Genomic DNA, 13,028 nt, shown 5'->3' with positions numbered 1-13,028 from the left:
CAGTTTTTCTAACACCTGGTAACAGGTTAGAACTGGGATCAGTTATCTGATAGATCGAATATCGAATGACAATCGAATATCCTTAGAAAATCAACAATCTTTACAATGTTTTGAGTAAGTTTCTAAGATAAATCCAAACATCTAATTATTGATAAGGAAGAACATCAAAATTAGTTAAATTATATTGTAAAAGGAGTCATAACACCTTGCAAGAAAGTATCAACAACACAGTCGAATTATCAAATTGTTACGGCCCATATCAGCCAGTCCGGTGACACATCTTGAACTTAGGACCACATTAAATCAAAATCACCCAATTCTAATCCATGCTTAGGAGAATAAAAAGGGCACACACTCAAAGTTCAGCACAGACACTCCCAAGAAGATAGAGGTCGAGCTTGCATTTGTCACCACTCTTGTCTCTCTCCAAGATGATCCTGGAGTGTTTCACAGACGTTCTCACAAACAGGATCAAAAGATATCAGACTATTTAAGAGGTATCCAATATAGACTTATGTAAACTCTTTCTCTTAGTCTCGCGAGCAGCGTATTTATCTCGGTATCTAGCAATGTATTTAGCGTTTAGTGTCTAGTATGTAGTTTATCGCCGTAAACATAGTTTTATCTCCTTTGTATTTAATCTATGTGTTCATTAAACTTTTGTTAATTGTTATCCGGATCTCGAGTCCGATTTACTTGGATCGCTGACCACCTATCAACAAAATCACTGACTCTCCCCGTTCAAATGCTAGATAGGCCCTCCCACTCAGAATAATGAATCTTCCCACTAGACAGGAATTGAGATACAATTATATTCATGAGTTAGGATGAGAATTCTTATTATCCTAACTGGTGTCAGAGGAAACTAGACACAAGATTTGCCAATCTTCCNACTTAAGCATCTATCTTCAGTTTAACACAAATATTCAATAATAACAATATTTTACATTAAGCAAACTCTAAAAATATAATAAAATAAAAACAAGTTTTATTTTAGAAACCATTATTTTTATTAGAGATAAATTTTTCATAATAATAATTCTTATTATCCTAACTGGTGTCAGAGGAAACTAGACACAAGATTTGCCAATCTTCCATTAAACTATAAATAAAAGCCATCCAGTGACAACATGAGCGGACCTCACCAATCCATCACCAATCAAAGGGGGTTTAAACCAAACCCGGCTTCTCACAACAGCATAAAACATCAAATCAGCTTATCAAAAACATTTCAACTTTCATAGTCTAAACAGCAATCTAAATAGTAATTTCTTCTGAACTGTTTTTAAAAACTTAAAACAGCCTTTAAATGAATTTCTCAGCTGTGAGTAAAATTCATATTTTATGTGAAAAGTAATGTTAATCAACTATATCTTAATTCAAGCAAGCAATAACTACATAATTTTTATTCTCATAAAAATTATATAGTTATTACTTACTTACATAATAAACTTACCCTTCCAGTTAAATGACTTAATTTAGCATGATAAGCATGCTTAGCTGCTTCAGATAAATGTTCAAAACTTCCTGATAAAATTGCTTGAAATTTAGAATCCATTTCATGACTATCAACAGTAATAAATTTCTCATCTTCCCACCAAGGATCTATACCAGACATTCCAGTAGCAGGACCCGATTCATGGAAAAAATCACTTTGTTCATCATCAGCTGTGTTCAATAAATTAATAAAATTAATATATAAATTATATTTATCTAATTTTAAAAGCAGTAAAATATTCTATTAAAGTATTATTATTATTATTAATGTAAGAGATATCTATAAATCTTTTTCCTATGTCTTCTCTTCTGTAAGGACAAACCTAATGGTTTTAAAAAATATCATAGAAATAAATAAAACATTCAAATCAATCATAATTCAAAAAAATTCAGGTAATTTTTACTCTTAAGAAAAATTATTTGACTTATAAAACTTGTCTTTGTTTTATGGACCATCGGAGGTTGAAAAAAACAGCCTATGTACATTCTTAAGCATTAAACTCTGAGTAGTTTTGCTGTATATACAACAGCAACTGAAACTTTGCAGAGATTGTTGCCATCTCTTGTCTATTTTATCTTTACATAATAATTTGTTATAAATTAATGAAATCTGCAGCATTTTGTAATAACTTGTAAAACATTATTTTTAAAAAATGGCAAGTTGTAAACAGCCAGGCAATATTTTGTCTATATATTATCAATTATTAAACAATTTATTTTATCTTTTAGAAAGATGTTTTATTTAATTTTTATTTTTAATAAGTTTTTTAAAGTAAATTTTTAAAATTCACTTTTCGAAAGCTAATATACAATTTTTAACTTACTGGTAAAAGGTTAAATGATTTTTAAAAAAATGAGAATTCAAATACAACAAAAATTTTTTATGAATTCTATTTTTAGAACTTCAAAAAGTTCTAAAAATAGAATTCATAAAAACTTTTCTTAATCATGATTGTAGTACATTTCCAAGCATCTTTAACTGTTATAAGAATAAATATGTTTAGAAATACAGACTATTCAAAAAACTTGTTTTAAACTGACATGTTTTTAATGGTGTTTGTGGATAATTTTATTAATTTTTTCTGCATTAAGTAATAACATTCAGACACTTATTTGAAGAGAATGGCATAAATTTGTTAAATCTGTCCCTTAATAAATTTTCCAAACTTTATAAAATATTAATAAACTGAAAAAAAAGTTTTTTCAGTTTATTAATATTTGTTTTTTTTTTGTTATTTTTTCGTTGTTCATTGTACCACACCATAAATTGGTTCAGTGTATGTGACTGAAAAAAAGTTTCAGAAATCAGAAATTTTTTTGTTATGCAATCAAAATTATTAAAATGATAAATAATACCATTTTAATTAGTATTAAGTTATTTATCATTTTTGGTTCATTGTTGTCATTTTTTTCATCAGTTCATTAACACCTGCCCTCAAATTAAAAGTGTAAATTGTGAGAGATAGAGTTAAAATATTTCAAAATTTTTTTTATCAACATTATATTATTAAGAGTATTAAATTTTTCTCTCAAACTTATAATACTGCATAATACAACAGTTTTAAAATCTAAAAGTATTTTAAAATTTAAAAATAACAACTGATATTGTTGTATGTTTGTATATTTTGTGTACTATAATTTTGGAAAAACTGCATATGTTTGGGAGAAATTTTGGATCCTGAAAATATTCTGCACCACTTTTTCATCAGTTGCATTACACTACAATAGTACTTACTGCCTGCAGACAGCTACACTTGGTCAGCCATACTGTCAACAAACAAAATCAAGGCAGCCAAGGAAACAAATTCCCTGACTTTTTGACAATTTTTAGCAAATTTCCTGACTTTCCATGACTTTTTCCAAACACTAATGAAAATCCCTAACTTTCCAGGTGCATAGGAACTCTATATTAAGAAACATGTTTGCCTCTATTCAAATCATCTTCAGCTTGAATATTTTAAAGGTCAGTTAACAGAATATAATTTTAAACTGAACAGAACAAGAACATTTAAAATTGAAAAATACAAAACACATGTACTATAGTTAGAAATATTGATACAAATGCATATACATTAAAATATAATATATATAATGTGTGAACAGATGATTGTACACTAATATAATGACCAATGCATTAGGTTTCTATTGTAAGTTCATATTAATTAATATTGATAACAAATCAGTATTAAATATATTCAATTGAATAGAATTAATTAGTTTTTGAAGTANATCACTATGTGGTTGAGTACCATTAGCTGTGATTTCCATCTTCCATCTGATTCTGTCATCTAAACTAGATTCTGAATCTTCACTAACTGCACTCGATTTTGGTAAACTGCTTCCTAATGCAATTAAATTACCAGTAGATTTTGATCGTCTCTTCCATATTCTTCCTTTCTTAGATTTATTTGGAGATACTCTACTGTAAGAAGTTTCCTCTAGAGCATTGCTCAAATCTTGAACAAGCTCATCCATATTATCATAATCATAGGGAGTAAGAACGCGTAGCCGTTTGATTCCTTGTATGATAGTCCTTTCCATGGGGGAAAGCTTAAAAAGTAAAAACCAAAATGAATAAATATCGTTAACAACTTATTTAAAAATAATAAATTGAAATAAAATTTAATTTATATTTGTAATGAACAATATTGTAAATAAAATTTTAATGTAATACAGAGATTTAATAAATTAAATTGGCTCTCTATTCCCTTTAGTTTCAGCTTTCCCTTAAAATAAAACAAAAATCAGACACTTGCAGGATACATAGTCTACTGTATCAACCCAGTAATTTCATTGAGTTTTACAATAGAAAGTTTTAAAATTGTCTGAATCTAAACTAGTAAATGTTTTTCATTTCATTTGCTCATTTTAGAAAATGTTTATCAACTATACCTTCAATGTTACATTTATTTGCCTTTACAAAAACCCATAAGCTTTGCCTGTAGTTAATAAGTGTCATTCCCCAATTTTCCAAAAATTCCTATATAATTTTATCAAGCTATAAATTCACAACACACAACTCCTACAATAAATCAGAGTTTTACACCAATTGTCTTTGATAGAAAAACATTATGTCAGCATCCTTCAATATACAATTATGAATTCTTCACATTTCAATCAGAATTCAAATTATTTATGTACAAAAATGTAAAATAGCAAAAGTAAAGTGATGAACTTAAACATAGAGGAATAAATTATTGATGAAATAAAAAGAAGACAGTTAATATGGTCTTGGTTATGTGAGAATACAAACTGCTAAGAATAGCCAAGAAACAGAAACCAAAAACATGAGATGAAAGACTGAGAAAGACCTGGAAAGATATTATACAAAAAATGATGGAAAAGAGAAGAATCAAGGAAGGAAGCAATATTGAACAAAACATTGAAAAAAACTAGCTAAAGATCAGAAGATATCAGAAACTGAAACATCATTCACAATATTTTATTTTTTGTATCATTTATATTACAGTACATTTCAATGTTAGCAATGAGTTGCATAACACATGACCCTCCTTTATCTCCCCCCTTGACCTTTAACCACCAAAATTTAATAGCATCAATCTCCCTAATACACAAACCTCACTGCAAAATTTCAGAAATTTTTGACAAAAGGCACAGAGGCACAGGTTTGTGTGTGCCATCCCCCACACACAAACATTCATATATACAGACTCCTGAATTTTTTGCATTTCTCAACATTTCAAGACACCCAAGTCAAAAAATGTAAAAATCTTGGGAGAGTCATAGTTTGACTGACCACCATACTTTCCCTCTGTTATAGCTGGGAAAGTAAAATTTCTATGAATTTCCTAAAACTTGCTTATTATGTTTTGATTCCTATATAGGTATAGAATTTATTTTCCAAGTCATCTAGTCATAGCAGTCATCTAGCATTAAGAAAATGAAAATAAAAGAAAAATAATAAATTTTTGATATAATCATCATTTATTATATATATAAAAGAAAGTAAACAAAAAATATTGAAATAATATGTTGTATGGAACAACAAACAAAAGAACAGAAAAATGTCATTTTAGAATTATTGAATAGATGAGAATGAACAACTGTGCTGTAATTATTATTATTATTGTTATTGTTGTTGGTGGTGTTATTATGACTAACAGAAACTAAATTTTATTAATAATACACAGAAAAGTAAAGATTTCAATCATTCAATTAATAAATGAACAAACTATAAAACAAACATTAATAATGATATTTAAGAAGTAAATTTTCAAAATATCAATGCCCATTGTCATTTCGTTTAAATATTATTCTGCGAATGTTAATTAATATTATATTATTGTTTGTTTAGAAAATATTCAGAACATAACATATGATAAAAATAATTACTGGATGTGGAATATCTTTAATATGATATTAAATGAATAAAGTTTAATTTCTTGTTGACATAAATTTAAAATTTCAAATAATGATTTAAACATCTATAGAAAAAACAATAAGTAATTCAATAGAATCATCATAAAACACAATCGTGCTTTATGATAGTTCTATTGTATACTTACAATCGTGTTTTATTTCCTTCTGGATCTTCATATTCCATCAACTGATGTTTATTATGCCAACTGGAGCAACCGTCATCACAAAAAAAAGGAGTACTAACTGGTGAATTGACTAGAAATTTTCCACTCATTCTGAAGTTATGTTTATCACCATAACCTGCACATTCAATACTTCTCTCGCGCATACTTCGTTTCCTTTTTCCACACAATCCCAATGGTTCAATATCTATATAGTTGTCTCCACACATATTTTCTGTATCAGCATCACAAGCTTTCAGCAATTTTGCTTTATTCTTAAGAGCTCTCAAACTTCTCACCTTCTTTGTTTTTTGAATAGAACAAGTAATAGCACTGGATGGAATTACTTCACTGCATGATATAGGTTGAGGATCAACAGCCATTCTTTTGAATTTTCTTTTTCGTCGATGTGGTCTTGAAGGAAGAAAATTTTCATTAACAGAATCTGATTCCACCATATTTGCCACACAATGTCTCCAAGCTGTAAGTTGCTGTCTTGGTGGTATGTCATCTGAATCACTATGTGGTTGAGTACCATTAGCTGTGATTTCCATCTTCCATCTGATTCTGTCATCTAAACTAGATTCTGAATCTTCACTAACTGCACTCGATTTTGGTAAACTGCTTCCTAATGCAATTAAATTACCAGTAGATTTTGATCGTCTCTTCCATATTCTTCCTTTCTTAGATTTATTTGGAGATACTCTACTGTAAGAAGTTTCCTCTAGAGCATTGCTCAAATCTTGAACAAGCTCATCCATATTATCATAATCATAGGGAGTAAGAACGCGTAGCCGTTTGATTCCTTGTATGATAGTCCTTTCCATGGGGGAAAGCTTAAAAAGTAAAAACCAAAATGAATAAATATCGTTAACAACTTATTTAAAAATAATAAATTGAAATAAAATTTAATTTATATTTGTAATGAACAATATTGTAAATAAAACAAAGTTAAATTATTACGTAAGTATTAATCATTTTAAATCATCACTTAAATATATATCAATTATAATTAAATCCAAATAATCTAAGAAGAAACTTTCTTGATACAGTTTTTCAATCTAACTGATATAAAATTTCGTAAAGATTTAAACACAAATATCTGAAAACAAATGTTCAGATAAATTACCCAACTTCACTGCCTGTAACTGGTGTTCTTCTTCTCCAAAGCAGAGGACTTTGCAAACGTTTTCGAACCTAATGTGGTTCTTCTTCAGGCGCTATGGAATTCTCTATACGAATTTGAATTTTGAATTTGAAATCCAGATCGGAGGAAATAGAGCCGCTATTCCCTCTAACCAGAATTATTCACATCACGTTTCACACAGAACACTTCAAATGGCTAGAGGCCTTATACAATAACACCCTCAGGAATAAGCATTGCATTAACTTCAAACAAGAAATGACGCTATCAACAGCATGGAAAACCTTCCTCAATAAAACTCTAAAGTAACACCATACTGATAATGCTCAAGTCTACAATGACAACATTGATCACATGTGACAGAAAGATTTCCAAACTAACAGTTAATTCTCGACTGGAAATTCAAATTCGTATAGAGAATTCCATAGCGCCTGAAGAATAACCACATTAGGTTCGAAAACGTTTGCAAAGTCCTCTGCTTTGGAGAAGAAGAACACCGGTTACAGGCTGTGAAGTTGGGTAATTTATCTACTCTGGTGTTAATATTTCTTTCTAGTTTAAATGTTCAGACATTAGTATAGGTAAGTTATATTAATATGTGTTATATTAATTTGTTTATAAGTTCTTACTATAAACTTTATTTAATTTTTACCTTATTTACATTAATAAATTAGTTCTTTAACTTAATTATTGGGTTTTAATAACAATAAATAAATGATTGATTGTTACAAAATGTTTTGATTTTTGATGTAATATTAATTTGAGAATAAAAATAAAAGAAAAATATATGTTTGCAAGATTTTGTTGCTTTATTATTTGTAACTTATTGCAGAACTTTCAAGAAAACTTAGATTATTATGCTATTATTTATGTCTAAATTTTAACTTTTGATTGAATCAATGAAATCAAGCAACAATTTTTATTTCTAGTGAACTGAAATGAAATACAATAGAAAAAAAGCAAAGTTACAATAGAGTTGCTATTAATACTAAATAGTTACTAAATTATCAAAATTTATCAGTTTATTTAGCTATAGAACTATTTAATGATTCAGATTATTTGGCATTATACACACATTATCATTTTCTGATAGTTTTAATAATTAGGTAATTTAGAAAAAAAGAGAGAGATTTAACATATAAATGCATTATCAGTTATGCTATCAGAATAAATTTTTTAAAGCATAATTGCAAATGCATTCATATGTTACTGGAATTCTGCAGTTTTGTCTAGAAACAATTAACTTCATTAAGGAAGTGATGTTCATTTCTTCTTTGATTGCAATAAAGAATCTTGTGTATATTATTTAAAATTTGGAATGTTAATGAATATTAAACTTACTTCCAACATAAACCAAAAACGGTGCTTAATTCCACTTTTACGTCTTTCACTAATGTTTTCGAACATTTGGTTTTTCTTGAGGTGAAAAAACGGGCAAACCAATTTACATTCGATTGAGCTGATCTTTTTTGAAAGAATTTCAGGGAAGTAAGTTTTAGAAGTTACAGTGTGTTGTGGATGTATTCTATAGCCATTAACATTTCTAAATTTAATTAAATTATTCTAAAATATCTAATCATTAAAGTTATTAACAGATGTGGCATATCTACCTGTAGTGATAAATTATTCAAATCATTAAATAATTTAATAGCCAACCATAATAACCCAGTAAATTTTGATAAATTTAGACATATCTGCTTCTTGATTGACTATGTCTTAATGATAATACTGTATTGCAAAATATTTTTTATTAGAGACATTTTTATCCCAAAAGTTTGAAAAGAAATTGATATTTTCATTAAACGAAATAAATTTCATGGGAGGAAAATCTGATTTACCATCAATTGTTTACAATTTATGAAAGGTCAAAAGTAAATTTAATGTGAACAATATAAAACAATTATCAATTAAAATATTTTTACCACTGATATTTTGCACTGATTAAACCATATTTTTCTGATTTTTGTATTGGAAGGCAAAATAATTAGAACCAACATTTATAAATAATAAAATATATATAACTGTCTCCTAAAATTATACTTTAAGTTTAAACATAAAAGTTTAGTGGTAAATATTTTTGAATTTATTTTCAACTCTGAATTACTTTTATTCAGAGGGGCAGAATATGTCCAATTGAGCAAAGAAGGTTTAGTGGAAATTAAAGCAGTTCCAGGGAAATTTGTGGTATGAATAGTAATATTATGGCAATAGTCACAAAAAATGGAATAACAACTATGTCTACAGACATTAATTGCAGAAATTAGTCAAAATGCAGGAATCTTTTGTTTTAAAAGTGAAATTGAAGCATTATTTATTTTGTTTCTAATCAGTTCAGTCACTTGTACTGCACATTGTTGCCTACTTACACTGTTATGCACTTGCAGTAAGGAAGAGTTGATCTTGGTTACTGAAATACATTTTCAATTTCCATAAATAACCAAAACTGAAACTGAAACAGAGCTTTAAAAAGAACAAAAAAAGAAAATCCACATTTATTTCAAAATGCTTTTCATCACTATTTAATGGATAAAATTTCATGTCAGTTCAAGTTAAAATGAAATATTTACTCATTCTCCATTGCGTAGAAAGTTTGCAAATTAAAAAACTGCATTTAAAAACTATTTCTAAATTGTCTTGATTATAAAGCCAACCACTGCCGTATGCCATCAGGCTATATAACAGCTATATTAATAATAAATTACTAAACAATTTATTATTAATATAGCCGTTATATAGCCTGATGGCATACGGCAGTGGTTGGCTTTATTATTATAATGTATCAGGTTTTTGTAGAGTTGTTTGTCTTGATTAAACAGCTAAATATAAGTTTTAGCTGTTTGGTGTGTGCATTTTTGAAAGTCAAAAAATCTGTTAATTAGTGCCTCATTCTAAAAGTAGGTCATTTGTGGGGTTGACTTTAATTTTATTTCTATTAATCAATATATTACATTGAGTGTATATTTGTATATTCTATCCTAGGATGATGGAAGTGCTTAAATTAAAGTGTTCTTTTAATTAAAAACATTTTTAGGTTAATTTACCAGTTTAGTTACATTGTGGCAAATTATATGGTAGACCTATTTAATTTGAATTTTCCAAACTATGTAGTAATAATTATTAATTGATTCATAAATTGACGAGTTTTATCTTGTGTAAAAATGTATGCAAAAATTTGCAATAATTTTCAGGGAAATTTTGTGTATGTTCTGGAGAAATTTTGAATCCTGAAAATATTCTGAACCTCTGCCTATATTTTTATCTGCATTTTTTAAAATAGTTACTTAAGCATCTATCTTCAGTTTAACACAAATATTCAATAATAACAATATTTTACATTAAGCAAACTCTAAAAATATAATAAAATAAAAACAAGTTTTATTTTAGAAACCATTATTTTTATTAGAGATAAATTTTTCATAATAATAATTCTTATTATCCTTTAAAAATAAATATTTTAAATTATTACAAATAAAAAAAACTTATCAGAATTATTGCCTGTGCTTCTTTCAAAGAATATAAAATAATCTTACAGAATAACTTTTCTTAAAGCATAATTGCGGTAAGTTAAAATTTAACTAAATGTTCTTGTTATTATTAAAAAAATACATAAAATACAACAAAACAAGATTATAAATAGAGATAATATAAGCTAAGTATATCTCTTCTAATTCTGAAAGCTCTTAAAAGCAATAAATAGGCTTACATACTTTATCTATGAAAAAATTCCAGCATGTAAAATAATTAAACTACAAATATTATACCTCGTACATCAATATATAAACAAAATAAAATTGCTTAATTCTGAAAAAAATATTTTAACACTAATTACCAATTAAATAACTATTAAAAAGTAAATATGATATGTTGAATTAAATATTTATCCTATTCTTCTATTATGTTTTATATAATGGTAATCAACTTTAAGTAAATACAAGGGTGGATTGAAATTCTTTTCCCATCTCAAGTCACTGGCGGCAACATTCTATGAAGAGGGGATTGCAAAGCTCGTCCACAGATGTGACAAATACCTCAATCTTCACGGTGATCATGTTGGAAAGTAATCATGTTTGTACCTAACTTCTGGTAATAAATTCATTTTGTTATTTACACTCGTCTTTGTTTTATGGACCATTGAAGGTTGAAAAAAATACAACCCTCATAGTTACTGCTTTAAGTCAAACTGCCATCTAGTGGTTTTAACTGTAAATAGCCATTTCTAGCAGAAACAATGCAGCAAAACTTTTCAGCCCATTCTTGTAAAACAGCAAATGTTTTATCATAATACAATTTAGTTTATTTCAATTTGAACATCAGGTAATTGCATACAGTATCAAATCAGTACCTGCTTCCATCCACATTCAATCTATGAGGGAACATCAATAGATATTATAACTTCTGTGATTTACATTTTCAGTTCTTTATTACTTACATGATTATGGTGTAATGTCTGGATATTTAAAGAGCCACAGAATAGAATCATCCCTTCTGATCTACTGATCAGGGAAGTGCTATTTTCAGGAATCTACGAATCTGTTTATTCTAATGAGATTGTGTTCTGTCTATTAAAAAATGAATATAGTTGGAAATCCATAATTTAGAGTAAAATAAAATTTTCTAAGTGCCCGAGAAATTTTATAACTGTATAACTGGTCTGGTAAAGAAAAAATGGTCCAAAAATTTAAAATATACTGATACACATAAGATATATACCTTTGGATTATTCAGTGGCATACCGTAATGGGGGTGGCAAAATTACCATTTAGGGAGCGGCAAAATTTCACAATAAATAATAATAATATCTTGTAAAAATTTGAAACATCCTAATCTATACTTGCATTGAGCCTACAATAGTGCTATCGTCCGGACAGTCCAGGAATCGGCTCTCCGTCCGGGTGAACTAGTAATTTTTTATCCAAGGAAATCCTGCGAAACCTGTTGACCTTTTTTTTCTTTTTTCTTGCTTGTACGATTCATTCGCGTTCATATGCACCACTAATATCCAATAGAACTATTTTAAACAGGTCGCTGCACTACCACTAAATTTTTCATTGCTTGTTCTATAACAAAACTAAATTTTGGTCTTTTAAATTGAAATACCTAAATAAGGGGGGGCCAAAATTTTCCTCTGCCCTGGGCAGCTGACACCCACGGTACACCACTGGGATTATTCCTTGTCATTTCTTATACAGCATATAACTTTTTAGATCCCCAACATGCAAATTATGTACCATACCTATTTACCTGCCCTAGGCATGAAAGATAAAAACTTAATACATATATCAGAGAATAAAACTTGCAAAACATTCTTGACATCATTAATGTGCTTCAAAAATCAACTGCAAATGCTTTGCAGTTTATTATTCAGTTGAATGACCTTAAAGATCTAAACTTTACATACAGAAAGTTTGAAGTGTTTAAAGATTATATATATATATAATCTTTAAACACTTAATATATATATATTAGGGTTTCTTTCCCGGGATCCTGTTTTCCCGGGATTCTCGCCGTTTATTCCCTACGAGAAAAATCCCGGGAAATCTCGCATTTCAATAATAATTTACCATGTCAGGTTTTCTTTCTATTATTTATTAAACGAAAAGTTGCATCTTGAAGACTCACCTAAGAGAGAAATTTTGAGGTTTCTTGCTGCATATTATTACCTATGTTTTACAAGTCTCTACTTGTTAGTTCATGTAATATCTATGTATTGTGTTTGCGCATCATTGAACAGCGGAGAACTCGCTGAAAGTAAATATCACTCATCGCACTTTAGTTTATTTTTTATTTCATCTTTAGAAGTAAAATAGTATTTTTTTCGTAATCATTAAAACTCCCAATGAAACGCT

The 13,028-nt window shown here is 28.3% G+C and overlaps 1 protein-coding gene across 1 annotated transcript; it reads right to left on the bottom strand.

Annotated features, from left to right (window-relative positions):
• Window positions 1-1,420: 1,420 nt before the first annotated feature.
• LOC111613834 (G patch domain-containing protein 2-like) lies at window positions 1,421-6,874 on the bottom strand. The gene is made up of 3 exons (XM_023355187.1): window positions 6,024-6,874; window positions 3,814-4,030; window positions 1,421-1,696 (listed from the first exon to the last, which is right to left on the bottom strand). The coding sequence occupies exons 1-3, from the start codon at window positions 6,863-6,865 to the stop codon at window positions 1,436-1,438; spliced, it is 1,320 nt and encodes a 439-aa protein (XP_023210955.1). The 5' UTR covers window positions 6,866-6,874; the 3' UTR covers window positions 1,421-1,435.
• Window positions 6,875-13,028: the final 6,154 nt, after the last annotated feature.

The sequence above is a fragment of the Centruroides sculpturatus genome, unplaced genomic scaffold (assembly GCF_000671375.1).
Source record: "Centruroides sculpturatus isolate CEXI.00-Female unplaced genomic scaffold, Cexi_2.0 scaffold1981, whole genome shotgun sequence".
NCBI lineage: Eukaryota > Metazoa > Arthropoda > Arachnida > Scorpiones > Buthidae > Centruroides > Centruroides sculpturatus.
This window is presented reverse-complemented; position numbering and strand designations above follow the sequence as displayed.